The sequence below is a fragment of the Anolis sagrei genome, chromosome 4, assembly GCF_037176765.1.
Source record: "Anolis sagrei isolate rAnoSag1 chromosome 4, rAnoSag1.mat, whole genome shotgun sequence".
Taxonomy (NCBI): domain Eukaryota; kingdom Metazoa; phylum Chordata; class Lepidosauria; order Squamata; family Dactyloidae; genus Anolis; species Anolis sagrei.
Window position 1 is genome coordinate 239,184,961 of NC_090024.1, and position 15,308 is coordinate 239,200,268.

The following is a 15,308-nucleotide window of genomic DNA, read 5'->3' on the forward strand; positions in this document are numbered from 1 at the left end:
CGCAGCAGACACTCTGCTGGTTGTTGTATTGGATCACACATCGGACACTTCCCAAGTGTCTAGGACTGTGTGATGTATCGGTGAATAATGTGTGCAATCCAAGCAGGGTGGCCTTTTGCATCTGGCAGATGGTAATTTTGTCAGCACCAATTGTTTTTTAGTGCAGGCCAAGGTCTTTAGGCACTGCACCCAGTGTGCTGATCACCACTGGGCAGGCCCGTAGCCAGGATTTCGTTTCGGAGGGGGGTGCTAAATTTTTTTCGGGGGGTTTGGGCGGGCTGAGTTTCGGGGGGGGGGGGGGCTGAGTCTGAGTGAAAGAGGGTCTAGCCTAGCAAACCTTTTGTATCATTACCCCAATACCCCCATGCATATGGGATATATGGAGTATGGTGATCAGATCATGATATGAATAAACATAACATTGTTTATTGTCATTGTTTTTAGAGTTTTAAATAAGGCCTTTTCGCGAACCACCATGAGAATTTCGGGGGGCGGGGGGCGGGCTGAAGCCCCTCAAGCCCCCCCCCCCCCCCCCCCCCGGCTACATGCCTGCCACTGGGACCACCTTGACTTGTTTGTGCCAGAGTCTTTGCAGGTCTATCTTTAAATACTCATATCGTGTTAGCTATTATTATTATTATTATTATTATTATTATTATTTATACTCCACTTCTTCTCTCCACAAGGATACTCAACTGTGATCAGCAACTGTGACCTCTTTCTTGAGTTTTTATTTTTCACTCTGTGTTTTTGTGATACATTAGTTTCAAAATCATCCAAAAATCTTAATAGTACTGAAGCAAAAGAAATTTTGCTTCGAGCACAACAACAGGACACAGATAAAATTAGCTTTGCATCAAGTACTTACAAAAAAGCAGACCTTGGAAAAGTTGTGTTTGTGTCAGTTGTGTGCTTTCAAATAATGTATGACTTGTGATGACCCTAAAGCATTCTCTTCACCTCAGAACAAATCTCATGAGGTTTTCTTGGCGGGATTTGTTCTGAGGCTAAGAAGATGTGACTTGCCCGTGTTGACCCAGTGGGTTTCCATGGCTAAGGAGGGATTTGAACCAGTCCCCAGAGTCATAGGTCAGTGCTTAAACCACTATACCATGCTGGCTGTCTTAGAAAGGTTACTTTTTGTTTACTCATGTATTAAGGTATTTCTTACCTCTCCTGTATTGAAAGACCTCAGCTGATAGTTGTGCTGTTAGATGGATTTGGAATTTGTATGCAAAACAGTCATTTCCAAACTTTGCAACACACCAACCAAAATAAAAACATAAGAACAAACCATATGGGAAAGCTGGTTTTGGTCTCTGCCCTTGTTGTTCTGAGGGTAGGGATAACAAATGTTTTGTCTCCTTCCTCTGCTGTGAAATCTATTGTGGTGTAGCTAAAATAATTTACTTGTATTTTAAAAAGAATTCTGCTGACTGTAAACACTTATGAATAAATTCAAGCATTTTTCTGACCAGATTTGCAGAGAGGTAACACTTTTCCTTTTTTCAACAGGGTGAGGGCTTCCACCGTCATCTGGCATTGCTGCACTCTCCTTTTGCACAATGGCAACCCCGGATGTGAGTGTCCACATGGAGGAAGTGGTGGTGGTGACCACTCCAGACAATATGGTGGATGGCAGTGGTGTCGAAGAGGTGAAAACGGTGCTAGTCACCACCAATCTGTCCCAGCACAGGTAAGCAAAGAAGATACCTAAACTTCTGAACAATTATGCCATGAATACACTGTAGGAAGAGAGACGAGAGAGCGCCTTTTCTTGTATATGATTCCCTGAAGAAGTATGTATTTGGTGTTGGGCTAAGAATAGGAAGCAAATCTCAATGGGAACACCGATGACACCCAACAGATGAGCTTATCTTCCCAAAATAAAGAAGCATTCTTTAAAGCGTTTCATAGGTGATAGCTTCCATAGACAGTGATTTAGCACATAAACAGCACATTGTCACCAGAATTATGATGCCAGGAGATGGGTTCAAACTTATATATGCAAATTAATTGTGTCAAGTTTTCTAATTCGAGTATAAGCCAGCCCAAATATAAGCAGAGGCACCCAATTTTACCACAAAAAACTTGGGAAAACATATTGTCTCGAGGATAAGCTAAGGGTGTGCAATTGTGTCCAATTCTGGGCACCACAATTCAAGAGAGATATTGACAAGCTGGAATGTGTCCAGAGGAGAGCGACTAAAATGATAAAAGGTCTGGAGAACAAGCCCTATGAGGAGCGGCTTAAGGAGCTAGGCATGTTTAGCCTGAAGAAGAGAAGGCTGAGAGGGGATATGATAACCATGTATAAATATGTGAGAGGAAGCCACAGGGAGGAGGGAGCAAGCTTGTTTTCTGCTTCCATGGAGACTAGGACGCGGAACAGTGGCTTCAAACTACAAGAGAGGAAATTCCATCTGAACATGAGGAAGAACTTCCTGACTGTGAGAGCCGTTCAGCAGTGGAACTCTCTGTCCCGGAGTGTGGTGGAGGCTCCTTCTTTGGAAGCTTTTAAGCAGAGGCTGGATGGCCATCTGTCAGGGGTGATTTGAATGCAATATTCCTGCTTCTTGTCAGAATGGGGTTGGACTGGATGGCCCATGAGGTCTCTTCCAACTCTATGATTCTATGATTCTATGGTGGGAAATGCAGATACTACTGGTAAATTTCGAAATAAAAATAGATACCAATAAAATTACATTAATTGAAGTATCAATAGGTTAAATGTTTTTGAATTTTTTCATAAAACTGTAATTTAAGAAAAGACTCTCCAACTCTGATTCAACCATTATTCTAACCTTCTAAAATGTAAATGTGCTTAAGTATCCTTCCAATAATAATAAAGAATTATAATAATAATAATAGTAAAATAATGGAAACGTAGTAACAGTAATAATAGAGTAAAATAATAAGTATAATGAAAATAATTAAGAGTAAAATAATAAATGTAATAACAACAATAATAAAGTAAAATAATATATCTAATAATAAATAGAACACATAAATAGTTTGATTGGCACACTGGGTGCAGTGTGTAAAGACACTGGCCTGCACTTACACACAATCGGCGCTGACAAAATTATCATCTGCCAGCTGCAGAAGGCCACCCTACTGGGATCTGCGCACATTATTCGCTGATACATCACACAGTCCTAGACACTTTGGAAGTGTCCGACGTGTGATCCAATACAACAGCCAGCAGAGTAATCTTGTTTGCTGTGTAATAATCTTGTTGTCTTTCAAATAATAAATAGAATAAAATAAAATAATAAATGTAATAAAATAATAATAATAGAGTAAAATATTATAGATGCAATCATAACAGTGATAGAGTAAAATAATAAATGTAATAGTAATACATAGAGTAAAATAATAAACATAATAATACATAAGTTAAGGTTGTCCCCTGACATTAAGTCCAGTCATGTTTGACTCTGGGGTGTGGTGCTCATCTCCATTTCTAAGCCAAAGAGCCAGCGTTGTCCATAGATACCTCCAAGGTTATGTAGCCGGCATGACTGCATTGAGCGCCGTTACCTTCCTGCCGGAGCGGTACCTATTGATCTACTCACATTTGCATGTTTTTGAACTGCTAGCTTGGCAGAAGCTAGGGCTGACAGCGGAAGCTCATGCCGCTCCCCAGAATCGAACCTGCGACCTTTCGATCAACAAGCTCAGCAGCTCAGTGCTTTAACCCACTGCGCCACCGGGGGCTCCAATAATACATAGAGTAAAATAATAAATGTAATAATAATATAAATAAATAGAGTAAAATAATAAATGTAATAATAATACATAGAGTAAAACAATAAACAATAATATGTAGAGTAAAATAATAATTGTAATAATAATATAAATAAATAGAGTAAAATAATAAATTTAATAATAACAACAACAACAACAATAACAAAGTAAAATAAAAAATAACCTTGACTTGGGTATAAGCTGAGGGAGACCTTTTCAGTTTTAAAAAAGGGCTGAGAAACTCAGCTTATATATGTACTTTGTTTTATAACTCAAAAGCCACTAATGAGACTTACTGTAATTGCCTGTTTTTGGAAAGGGAAATGAGAATATGCAGCGTAAAACCTTTACGGTGTAGCTGTTTGCTGCAATCGGATTAGAAACAGAGTGTGAGGCAAGGCTTATCAGTCCCTATTAAAAATGGTAGCAGCCCTGCCAGCTGGCCACTTCTGCTTTGCAAAGGAACTCTTTGCCTCAAAGGCAGAAATTGATGCTTGGCACGCTTCCCAATGCAGATTCAAATGTGCACTATTGTGTCTATTTGAATCCTCAGTGGACTGAGTCTCCTGGCTGTGAGCCTGCAGATGGTGCAGGCCTACTGTATAAGGCCTTCAAAATCATAACATAAGAATATAAATACCTTAAATATGTATTCATGTGTATTTATGTTGTGCCTGGAAACAGACTAGCAACAGCTGTAGATGCTGCAACAAAGGGTTCAGGTGCTCCCTTCAAATCATGGTTTTGTATTTCTTGTTCTAATTCCTTCGCTGTCATTGCATAGAACCATGGTCATTGCCTTAAAGCAGTGGTTCTCAGCCTTCCTAATGCCCGACCCCTTAATACAGTTCCTCATGTGGTGGTGACCCCCCAATCATAAAATTATTTTTGTTGCTATTTCACAACTATAGTTTGGCTACTGTTATGGATCGTAATGTAAACATCTGATATGCAGGATGTACTTTATCTATTTATTTATATTTATTTATTTAAAAGTTTTATATACCGACCTTCTCACCTCTTTTGAGGGACTCAGACCGGTTTCCAACCATAAAATCACATACAATCAGTAAAACAACGTAATTCATATTACAATAACACATTAAAACAACAATTATATTCAAAACTACAATAGTCAGTCGTCATACTAAAATCGATTATACATCGTCTTCCATCCATATCTCAGGGTGTTGGCTCACTCATCAAATGCCTGTCTCCATAACCACGTCTTCATCTGTTTCCCAAATGTCAGGATAGACGGGGCGGTTCTGGTCTCCAGTGGGAGAGAGTTCCAGAGTCGCGGGGCCACCACCGAGAAGGCCCTGTCCCTCGTCCCCAACAGACGTGCTTGTGAGACCGGTGGGACCGAGAGCAGGGCCTCTCCAGATGATCTTAATAATCTTGATGGTTCATAGGGGAGAATACGTTCGGAATACTTTCATTCACTGGAACAAATTTGGCACAAATACCAAATACGCCCAAATTTGAACACTGGCTTGGGAGGGATTGATATTGTCATTTGGGAGTTGTAGTTGCTGGGATTTATAGTTAACCTACAATCAAAGAGCATTCTGAACTCCACCAACGACTGAATTGAACCAAACTTGGCACACAGAACTACCATGACCAACAAAAAGTACTGATAGGATTTGGTGGGCATTGACCTTGAGTGTTGGAGTTGTAGTTCACCTACATCCAGAGAGCACTGTGGACTCAAACCATGATGGATTTGACCAAACTTAGCATGAATACTCAATATGCTCAAATGTGAACACTGGTGGAGTTTGGGGAAAATAGACATTGACATTTGGGAGTTGTAGTTGCTGAAATTTATAGTTTATCTACAATCAAAGAGCATTCTGTTGCAACTCAGAGCAGGAAACGAGACCCTAAGACCCCAATCCACCACACGACTGTGAGAAAAAACAATCCCTTTTTATTGATGAAAAATGGTTATAAAATAGAGGATAATGCAAAGTCAAAAAGCCACAGTAAAAATCAGCAATCCATGAACTAGATCAAAAACCAAAAGCAACACTATAAAATCCTGGAACCTGTTAGCAATCCACTAACCGTACTTGGAGCACTAGAAGGCTCTTGGGATGAAGGCCACGGGAAACGGGAGATCTGCCAAGGTAATGCCTCAGTCTAAAACGATGCCTGATCTAAAGAGTCAGCCCGGCCTGAGGCACTTAAAACCGAGGGAACTGTTTCATGACACGCCTCCAGGCTTTGAAGCCCTTGTTTCTTTTTCTTTTAATCTGGTTGACCTTCGCAGACTCTGCCATTCACTCCTGTTTTTCCAAATCTGTCCTCTTCTATCCTCATTAAGGATTCCAGGTGTTAGCTTCTCTGGAGAGCTATCACCACTTGGCTCTGAAACATTCTCATGAGAATGTGTACTTTCACTTTCCAAGCCTTCCAAGCCTGCAGGAGTTTCTTCTACACTGACCTCAGAATCAGCATTTTCATTAGCATCAGAAAAGACATTTTCAGCAGCATCAGGAAATACAATCAGAGAAGCAGGTTCAGGTTCACACCCAGGCTGAACCCCAACACATTCTGAGCCCCACCAATGATAGAATTGGGCCAAACTTTCCACACAGAACCCCCATGACCAACAGAAAATACTGTGTTTTCTGATGGCCTTTGGCGACCCCTCTGACACCCCCTCACGATCCATCCGGGGTCCCGACCCCTAGGTTGAGAAACGCTGCCTTATAGGCTTTGACTGTAGTTCCTTCCGCACTGTTCCAGAGACAGTTTCCTCAATTTTAGTAACAGAAGCAAGCCAGCTGCTTGTTTCCATCTTCTGCTTGTCCGCTTAATGAATCTTCCTGGGGAGAAACTTCCAGGCGTGACTTCCTTGCAAAACCCTGAGCAGTGCTGCCACCCACGGGTTTTGTCATGGAAACAGCCCCGACAAACTGCTTCTTGCAGATAGGATTAGGTGGATTCGTCTGAGTAATTGCCCTCTCCTTCGATGTGCCTGCGCTACCAAAAACTAGCATTGCCTTTATAGAGAATGAGAGGAAGAGAAGAAAAACTACGAAGCAAAGACAGCGAAGAATATATCCACACTGCTGCGTGATGCTGTCTCAGTTCTATTTGATGCCTCTTCTTCACTTCTTCCCACTTTAAATAAAAATAAAAATGTAGAGCTGATCTGGATACTCAACCATGTGTTGAAACTCTTTTGCTTCAAACAGCCAAGTTCCCTTCCTGTTTCTTACACAAGGGAACCTGCCAGACAGACCAATAGACTCAAATTACGAGAAAAGAGATTCAACCTAAAGATCTTTTTTCACAATCATTACTTTCAGAAGCGTAGATAGAATTTAATAAGATTTAGATACGAGGGTTGAATGAAAAGTAATGTCTCCAGCTTCGTAACTCCTCAACAGATGGCAGTATTGGTATGCGGCAGGTACTGGATTGTTCAGTAGACTCTCCTCTACAGTTCCATTTTGGCGGGAGGCCTTAGCATTGAATGGTTGTGTTGTTAAAGTGCAAAATATGGAACCCTGCGCAGACAGTCAATACGACTTAAGTAACGTGTAGTCATTGAATTCTTGACAGCAGAAGGTGTCACCCCAAAAGAGATTCATCAGAGAATGCAAGCTTTTTATGGTGATTGTGTTGATGTCAGTACTGTGTGTCGTTGGGCGAGTAAGTTTAAAGATGTTGAGGTGGGAACATCTGACTTGCGTGACAAACAAAGAGTTGGACGTCCTGTGGCAGCAACCACTGAGTTTCACAAGCAAAATGTTGACAGATTGATTCAGGATGATCATCTTATCACTCAGAGAGAAATTTCAAGCATAAGCGGCATTTCACAAGAATGTGTGGGTCATATTATTGCTTTGCTTGGCTATTGGAAGATCTGTGCATAATGGGTTGCGGAAACAGATTGTTGACTTCTTCCGTGACGGCTTCAGAAAACTTGTTCATTGTTGGCAGAAATGTATTCAATTGTCTGGTGATTATGTGGAAAAGCTGGATAATGATTTTAACAGGACGACACTGGTGATTATATGTTTTTAATTCTTTTTATATGGTATTTATAATATTATGCTGAATGTTTTAATTGTATTTTTATGAATGTATGGCATCAAATTCTGCCAACTCTGGGGGCCGCCTTGAGTCGCCTTAGAGCTGAGAAAGGCGGGCTACAAATACTGTAAATAAATAAATAAATAAATAAATAAATAAATAAATAAATAAAACTATGGTAAATATTCTGAGAATCACCAACCGTCACATTTAGATCAATGACTTCAGTATTAAAACTATTTAGGTGAATACATTTTAGGTTTGGCCAGTGGGTAACTTATTGGGTAATGAGGTGAACAAATTACATGAAATTACAAGGACGAGAAATTAGAAGGAAATGATTCCACATTAACATTACGAAGAATAACTGAATCTTGGTGGATTGTGTTTGGAGGTCTTTAATCAGAGGTAGAATGGGTATATCTCTGGTTTAGTTTAGTATCCCTGTTTGGGTATCAGCCAGCACGTCAACGACTTAAATCTAGAAAGAGTTTTCTAAGATCTACAGAGACACTCGCTGGAACACCTCAGCAAGCGAGAGTCCAAAAGTGGCAGGCTCAAACCCAGCACCTCAACCAATGGCTGATACCAGAAGACTGGGCGACTTGGAAGGCACTGAACAGGCTGCGCTCTGGCACCACGAGATGCAGAGCCAACCTTCAGAAATGGGGCTACAAAGTGGAATCCTCGACATGCGAGTGTGGAGAGGAGCAAACCACAGACCACCTGCTGCAATGCAACCTGAGCCCTGCTACATGCACCATGGAGGACCTCCTTGCAGCAACACCGGAAGCACTCCAAGTGGCCAGATACTGGTCAAAAGACATTTAACCAACTAGCAAACTCACAAGTTTTGTATTTGTCTGTTTGTTTGCTTTGTTCTGTTAGAAATGTAATATAATGGACTGGTTGCTCTGACACGACAAATAAAAAATAGTATCCCTGCATGGCAGAGGGTTGAACTGGATGGGCTTTGTGATGCCTTCCAGTTCTGTGATTCTAATGGTATGTCTTTGGGTTTGAATTAAAAGAGCTATAGAAGCAGTTTTTCAAGGTCTGGCTTACTATAAAATGGGCAACTTTATAACATTTTTATCTGTTCATCTCTCCTACCAGCAGTGACCTAAATGAAGATACTCTGGAGACAGAAAATGCAGCTGCAGCAGCCGCTGCTGCTTTCACAGCCTCTGCACATCTGAAGGAAGCACTTTTAGGTAGGTGCAGGGAATGGCAGAGGCACAGCTCTCTCCCAATGCAGTTACTTGCATCAGCAAGTTGTGTTCTCTGGGGTCATGCACAAAGCAGGGCGCTTAAAAGTTGACATCTTTGCTGGGCTGTTGGGAAGCTGGGGCCATCTATGCAAAAGTGTTCTTGGCCAAGAAAAAAGAAGTTTTAGTATATCGATATGGCTGACCTCTTGGGTGTCAAAGGGGTTTCTTCACATGTAGGGATAACATTTCAGGTGCAGGAACTTGGATATTGTGTGCATGTCTTGTGGCAACAAATAAGGTATAGGGTTTGCTCTCTAGAAGCCCAAGAAGGGTTTGGCTTGTTTCCTTATCCATACCTTGTATTTCATAGAATCAAAGAGTTGGAAGAGACCTCCTGGGCCATCCAGTCCAACCCCCTGCCAAGAAGCAGGAATATTGCATTCAAATCACCCCTGACAGATGGCCATCCAGCCTCTGTTTAAAAGCCTCCACCACACTCCGGGGCAGAGAGTTCCACTGCTGAACAGCTCTCACAGTCAGGAAGTTCTTCCTCATGTTCAGATGGAATCTCCTCTCTTGTAGTTTGAAGCCATTGTTCTGCATCCTAGTCTCCAGGGAAGCAGAAAACAAGCTTGCTCCCTCCTCCTCCTTGTGGCTTCCTCTCACATATTTATACATGGCTATCATATCTCCTCTCAGCCTTCTCTTCTTCAGGCTAAACACGCCCAGCTCCTTAAGCCGCTCCTCATAGGGCTTGTTCTCCAGACCTTTTATCATTTTAGTCTCCCTCCTCTGAACACATTCCAGCTTGTCAATATCTCTCTTGAATTGTGGTGCCCAGAATTGGACACAATATTCCAGGTGTGGTCTAACCAAGGCAGAATAGAGCATGGGTAGCATTACTTCCCTGGACCTAGACACTATGCTCCTATTGATGCAGGCCAAAATCCCATTGGCTTTTTTTGCCGCCACATCACATTGTTGGCTCATGTTTAACTTGTTGTCTACGAGGACTCCAAGATCTTTTTCACACGTACTGCTCTCAAGCCAGGCGTCCCCCATTCTGTATCTTTGCATTTCGTTTTTTCTGCCTTTGTCATACAAAAGATCAGGTTGTTCCTACTGCAGCTTTCAATAAAAGGAGAAGATGACTTCCCTCCATAAATTACTCAGATCTGACAGTTAAGCAAGAATAATATCAGTAGAGATGAAGATAATATCAGCAGAGATGAAAGGAGATTCCATCTGAACATGAGGAAGAACTTCCTGACTGTGAGAGCCATTCAGCAGTGGAACTCTCTGCCCCAGAGCATATTAGCAGGGCATGACTCAGCTATATTATATTACAATACATTGTCAAACCTGACAGTTTTACTGAATTAATCAGAGTTTAGAATAAAAGATTGTCTTTTAATACTTCTTTGGCTTTTCAACAAAGTTTGCCTTTGGGTTCGGGAAGGAAGAATGTTTTTGTAATTTGTTTTCAAAACTATGTTTTGATACATCTGTAATCCATGGTTGTAATGTTTCTTTAAAACATAATTATCCCATCTGATTGCTTTACCTGAAGTGAAGATGGCTGAAGGAGATGACTGTGTGGAAGCTGAGATTGTTTATCCCATCACTTGTGGAGACAGCAAAGCCAATCTAATATGGCGGAAGTTTGTTTGCCCTGGAATCAATGTGAAGTGTGTCCAGGTGAGATGAGGATGGAGATCTTTATTTATACCTGCTCTTCAAATAGCTTAGACCTTTTCCATATAGGAGAATTATAAACAATTTAATGTTTTGTATATACACTACTGTGTATTTTCAGCTACCTCGCTTGTCATGGACTGCGGCACAAGAACCCCATATTTTTCTGTCAATATGCTTATTCTGAAGCTTGCACAAATGAGGCTGTTCCAAAAAGCCTCTGTATTCTCATATCTTTAATCCCAATATATACCTCTCTGGTCAGTTATACATCTTGATTTTTTCCCCAAACTGATAACTATTAAAAGTGGGGGAAAAGGGAAGGAAGAAGGAACTTACTAGTCCCTTTTAGACCAGTGGTTCCCAACCTGAGGTCCGTGGACCACCAGTGGTCCGCAAGAACTAAAATATGGTCTGCGGCCTCACTAATACTACACCGTTGGTGTTTGGTTCTTCTCTGTCATGCTGTCATCCCTTCATAGCTCATCTTACCTCTTTTTCCTGCAGTATGATAACCACTTGATAAGTCCCAAGGAATTTGTCCATTTGGCTGGCAAATCCACATTAAAGGACTGGAAGAGGGCAATCCGGATGAATGGGATCATGCTAAGGTAAGCCTCTGGGTTTGTAGAGGGGAATGTGTATGTGTGTGTGTGCTCATGCATGTGTGCAGACTCATATTTGGAAGATATCTAGTCAACTGTGTATGTTCTAATCCATTCAGGATTTACCAAGCCTTAGAGCAGTGGTTCTCAACCTGGGGTCCCCAGATGTTTTTGGCCTACAACTCCCAGAAATCCCAGCCAGTTTACCAGCTGTTAGGATTTCTGGGAGTTGAAGGCCAAAAACATCTGGGGACCCCAGGTTGAGAACCACTGCCTTAGAGGTTATCAGCTCATACTTGCTCTAAATAAAATCCTTATTAAGTAAGAGTCTTCTGTATTCTCATGGGAATTTCTGTATATATACTCATACATGGGTATTCCAATTGATATTGGGGGGGGGGGTGATCTTTTGACTAAAATTTCTAGATTTGTACATATTTTAGACAAAAGATCACCCCCCCCCCCCCCCAAAAAAAATCTCGTTTGACAGGTCAGTGTAAGTCACATGTGCCAAATTCAAGGCCCACAGGCCAAATCTGGCTTGCCAGGTAATTTTGTGTTGCCTTCCTCCAGATGCTGGACCATAACACCTGTATTTCTTATCATTTGACATCACGTCTAGAGCTGATGGGAACTGTGATAAAGTAACATCTGGAAGGCTGTCATTTAGTCAGGATGGCAGGGTTTGGATTTAGATACAAAGCTAGTGGATATAATGTCTGACTTTAAAATTCCCTTTAGCCTTTCCCCAAACTCAGAGCCACAGATGCTATTGGGTTACGATTCCATTTATCTCCATAATAAAAACTGATGGTAGTTGTCGTTCAGTAACATCTGGAGACACAAACTGGGTAAAACTTAGAGTACCAGCTACAATATAAAAAATTATGTTTGGCCCTCTGTATCCATGGATTCTTCGTCCATTGATTCCATGGTCCTTTGAAGGGAGGCATCAGGCTGATGTGGCCCTCGATGAAAAGGAGTTTGACACCCTTGGTGTAAGTACTGTGTCGTAACTCTTATCAGAAGGAAACCATCCCATGTTGTGGCAGCTCCACTGGCTGCTAATCTGCCGTTTGCTAATTACAAAGTGCTGGTCATTACTTTTACAGCCCTAAATAGTTCAGGCCCAGACTATTTTAAAAACTGCCTCCCTGCATATAAACCAACACGAGCACTCCACTCTGCATAGGAGGCCCTTCTCTCGGTCCTGTGGCTGGTGGGAACAAGACACGGGGCCTTCTCTGTGATTGCTCCCCGCCTCTGAAACTCTCTCTCGAAAGAACTGAAAACTGTTCCCTCCTCTCCTTCAAGAAGCTGTTAAATACTCATTTGTGTACTCAGAAATACGGGGGGGGGGGGGGGGGGAGGATTAGTACCTACCTGCGTCCGGATGGCCTGTTGTTAACTGTATGATTCATTTTAAATGTGCAGTAGAGTACAGTTATTAGAGAAATGTGTCCCAATTATTCTATGTATATTTAAATTTCACACCTGCTGTTGAGTTGTTTTATAAGTATATCTTGATGTTGTCTATTTGATTGTTTATTATTTGAAGTGCTTTATTATGTTATGTTTCTCAGGCATTGAATATTTGCCGATCTTTTATTGTACACCGACCTGAATCCCTTTTGGAAGAGATAGGGCAGTATAGAATTATTATTATTATTATTATTATTATTATTATTATTTTACTGACAGAAAAGCACAGTATGTCACAGCAAACGAGATCTATATGCTGGATTTCATATCACAAAATCACAGGTCAAACACTTCCCAAGCGTCTGGGACTGTTGTTGTTATTATTATTATTATTATTATTACTATTATTGCCCCCGGTGGCGCAGTGGGTTAAAACCCTGTGCCGGCCGGACTGAAGACCAACAGGTCGCAGGTTCGAATCCGGGGAGAGGCGGATGAGCTCCCTCTATCAGCTCCAGCTCCTCATGCAGGGACATGAGAGAAGCTTCCCACAAGGATGATAAAACATCAAAATCATCCGGGCGTCCCTGGACAACGTCCTTGCAAACGGCCAATTCTCTCACAACAGGATGCTCCTGACACGACTATTTATTATGATTATTATTATGATTATTATTATTATTATCAGCTGAATAGGGTGGCAAAACTTGAGAGCTTCATCTGCTCCAGGAGAACCTAAATGAAACCCCTTTTGGCCTTTTTGAATGCCTGGGTGAGAAAATGGTGGGAGCTGCTCTTTGTCACTACTCCTCAAAGGAGTACTAAGAGAGCAGAGTGGTTTGTTGCTTCTTTTGGCTTCCCCACTAACCTCTCATGTTTCGCCAATTTATTCACAGAAGGGGATGGTTCCTTTTTGGATAAGATAAAATACCTTTATCAAAAAAGGAACAATCCCCTGCTCTGAGTAGAGAAGGGATGAGCCTTTTTAATTGCTTGGGCAGGAAAACGGTAGCAGTGACTGGTACTTTTCTTTCTGTACAGGGTAACCCTTGACTTAACCATAGGTCATATCAAGACCCATAATGTAGACCCCCAAACCTGCCCTAGACTTATACAGGGTGAGGCAGCATTACTTTCTTTTTTCAAAACTTAATAAACCCATTGTATGAATCAGAATTTTTTTTAAAAAAAATATAATGTAGGCGCATACCTAAAGTTTTGTTTTACGTAGTTTTGAAGATCAAATTAGGTAGGTGATATCCCCCATTCTCCATTCTCCATACACTGAGTAAACCGATTTCTGGTGTTTGTCATGACTCCTGCCAACATAGCAGGCATTATGTTGGCAATTTCATCCTGGATGTTGGTCTTCAAATCTTGTAAGGTCCTTGGACGGTTTACATAAACACGAGATTTCAAAAAACCCCATAGAAAAAAAATCACAAGGGGCCTAATCTGGAGAGCGGGCCGACCACTCCAAATCCCCCCGAAAAGTAGGCCTCAATGGCAAAAGCACGCTCCTCACTGTTCCAACACATGATGCCGACTGAACTGTGTCAGGACAAAACTTTATACTTCCGCCTCTCGAATGAGACCACTAGCGCTCCGCTACGTCTTTAACCGACTGAAAAAAGGAAGTTATGCTGCCTTACCCTGTACATGAGGTCGACTTATAAATTAGTATATATGGCAGTATAATAAACAGCAGGTATGGGCAACTATGGAGAGAGAGGGAACCAGTTGTAGTTCCTTCTGTCTTCACCTATTTGCCATACTGGAAAATTCCATACAAACATCACATCACTTCTGTTTTCATATTATGTTCGGTCTCCTCTTTCTCTTTCTCTCTCTTTTGGGGAACATTTTAGAGCCCAATGGGTCGCATTGACTTTGTGCATCCTTGAATACATTGCTGTTGTGCATTTCCAGAATGTTGTCAAGCATAGGCATTCATGTCCACTTTGTGTGTTTTAGGAAGATTATGGATTCAGGTAAGCTGGATTTCTATGAACACACAAAAGTGTGTTCCAACACCTGCCGCAGCACTAAAATTGACCTGACTGGAGCCCGAGTGTCTCTGTCGAGCCAGACTTCAACGGAGTACATCCCTCTCACTCCTGCCTCTGCAGATGGTGTGTAGACTGTGTTGGGCAGCTGTCAGAAGCGAAAGCTTAATCTTTTTTCTCAGCTGTTGTTAAAGCTTTCTATTATAATGCCAGGGTCAGGGGTGGGGTGGGATGGGGGGAGTATCATGCTCTTCCTCTAAGTTTGTAGTTTATTTCATTAGAAGGATCAGCATCTGTGGGAAAGAGACTGGTAGTAATGGAAGAGAAATTATAGGTTATATGGGCTCATGGTCTTACTTTGAGTAAAATTCTTTCTTTTTCATATACTAGTGTTCTGTGCTTGCCATTTTTGGAGAGGACCCAAACACACATTTTAGTTACATGTGTAGAACTCCTAAGAGCAAGCAAACTGTCTCTACCTGTTCTGAGTTTTGAGCATTCAATAAAAATTGTACTTGTAATTGTAACTAAAAAAGCCAATGGATCAATAGGTGCATAGTTCAAGC

General features: G+C 41.5%; 1 protein-coding gene across 3 annotated transcripts in view; it reads left to right on the top strand.

The window, feature by feature from the left end:
- Positions 1 to 15,308, top strand: part of GMEB2 (glucocorticoid modulatory element binding protein 2) — a 43,014-nt gene that overhangs the window by 13,016 nt on the left and 14,690 nt on the right. Inside the window, exons 2-6 of one of the 3 annotated variants that reach the window (XM_060771891.2) lie at positions 1,516 to 1,696; positions 8,923 to 9,017; positions 10,585 to 10,712; positions 11,217 to 11,320; positions 14,711 to 14,868. In XM_060771891.2, the coding sequence (XP_060627874.2) occupies positions 1,566 to 1,696; positions 8,923 to 9,017; positions 10,585 to 10,712; positions 11,217 to 11,320; positions 14,711 to 14,868 (616 nt within the window). In that variant the 5' untranslated portion in view covers positions 1,516 to 1,565. Of the gene's footprint in view, positions 1 to 1,515; positions 1,697 to 8,919; positions 9,018 to 10,584; positions 10,713 to 11,216; positions 11,321 to 14,710; positions 14,869 to 15,308 lie in introns of those variants that run through there. The other 2 variants (XM_060771890.2, XM_067468259.1) reach the window with 2 other exon arrangements.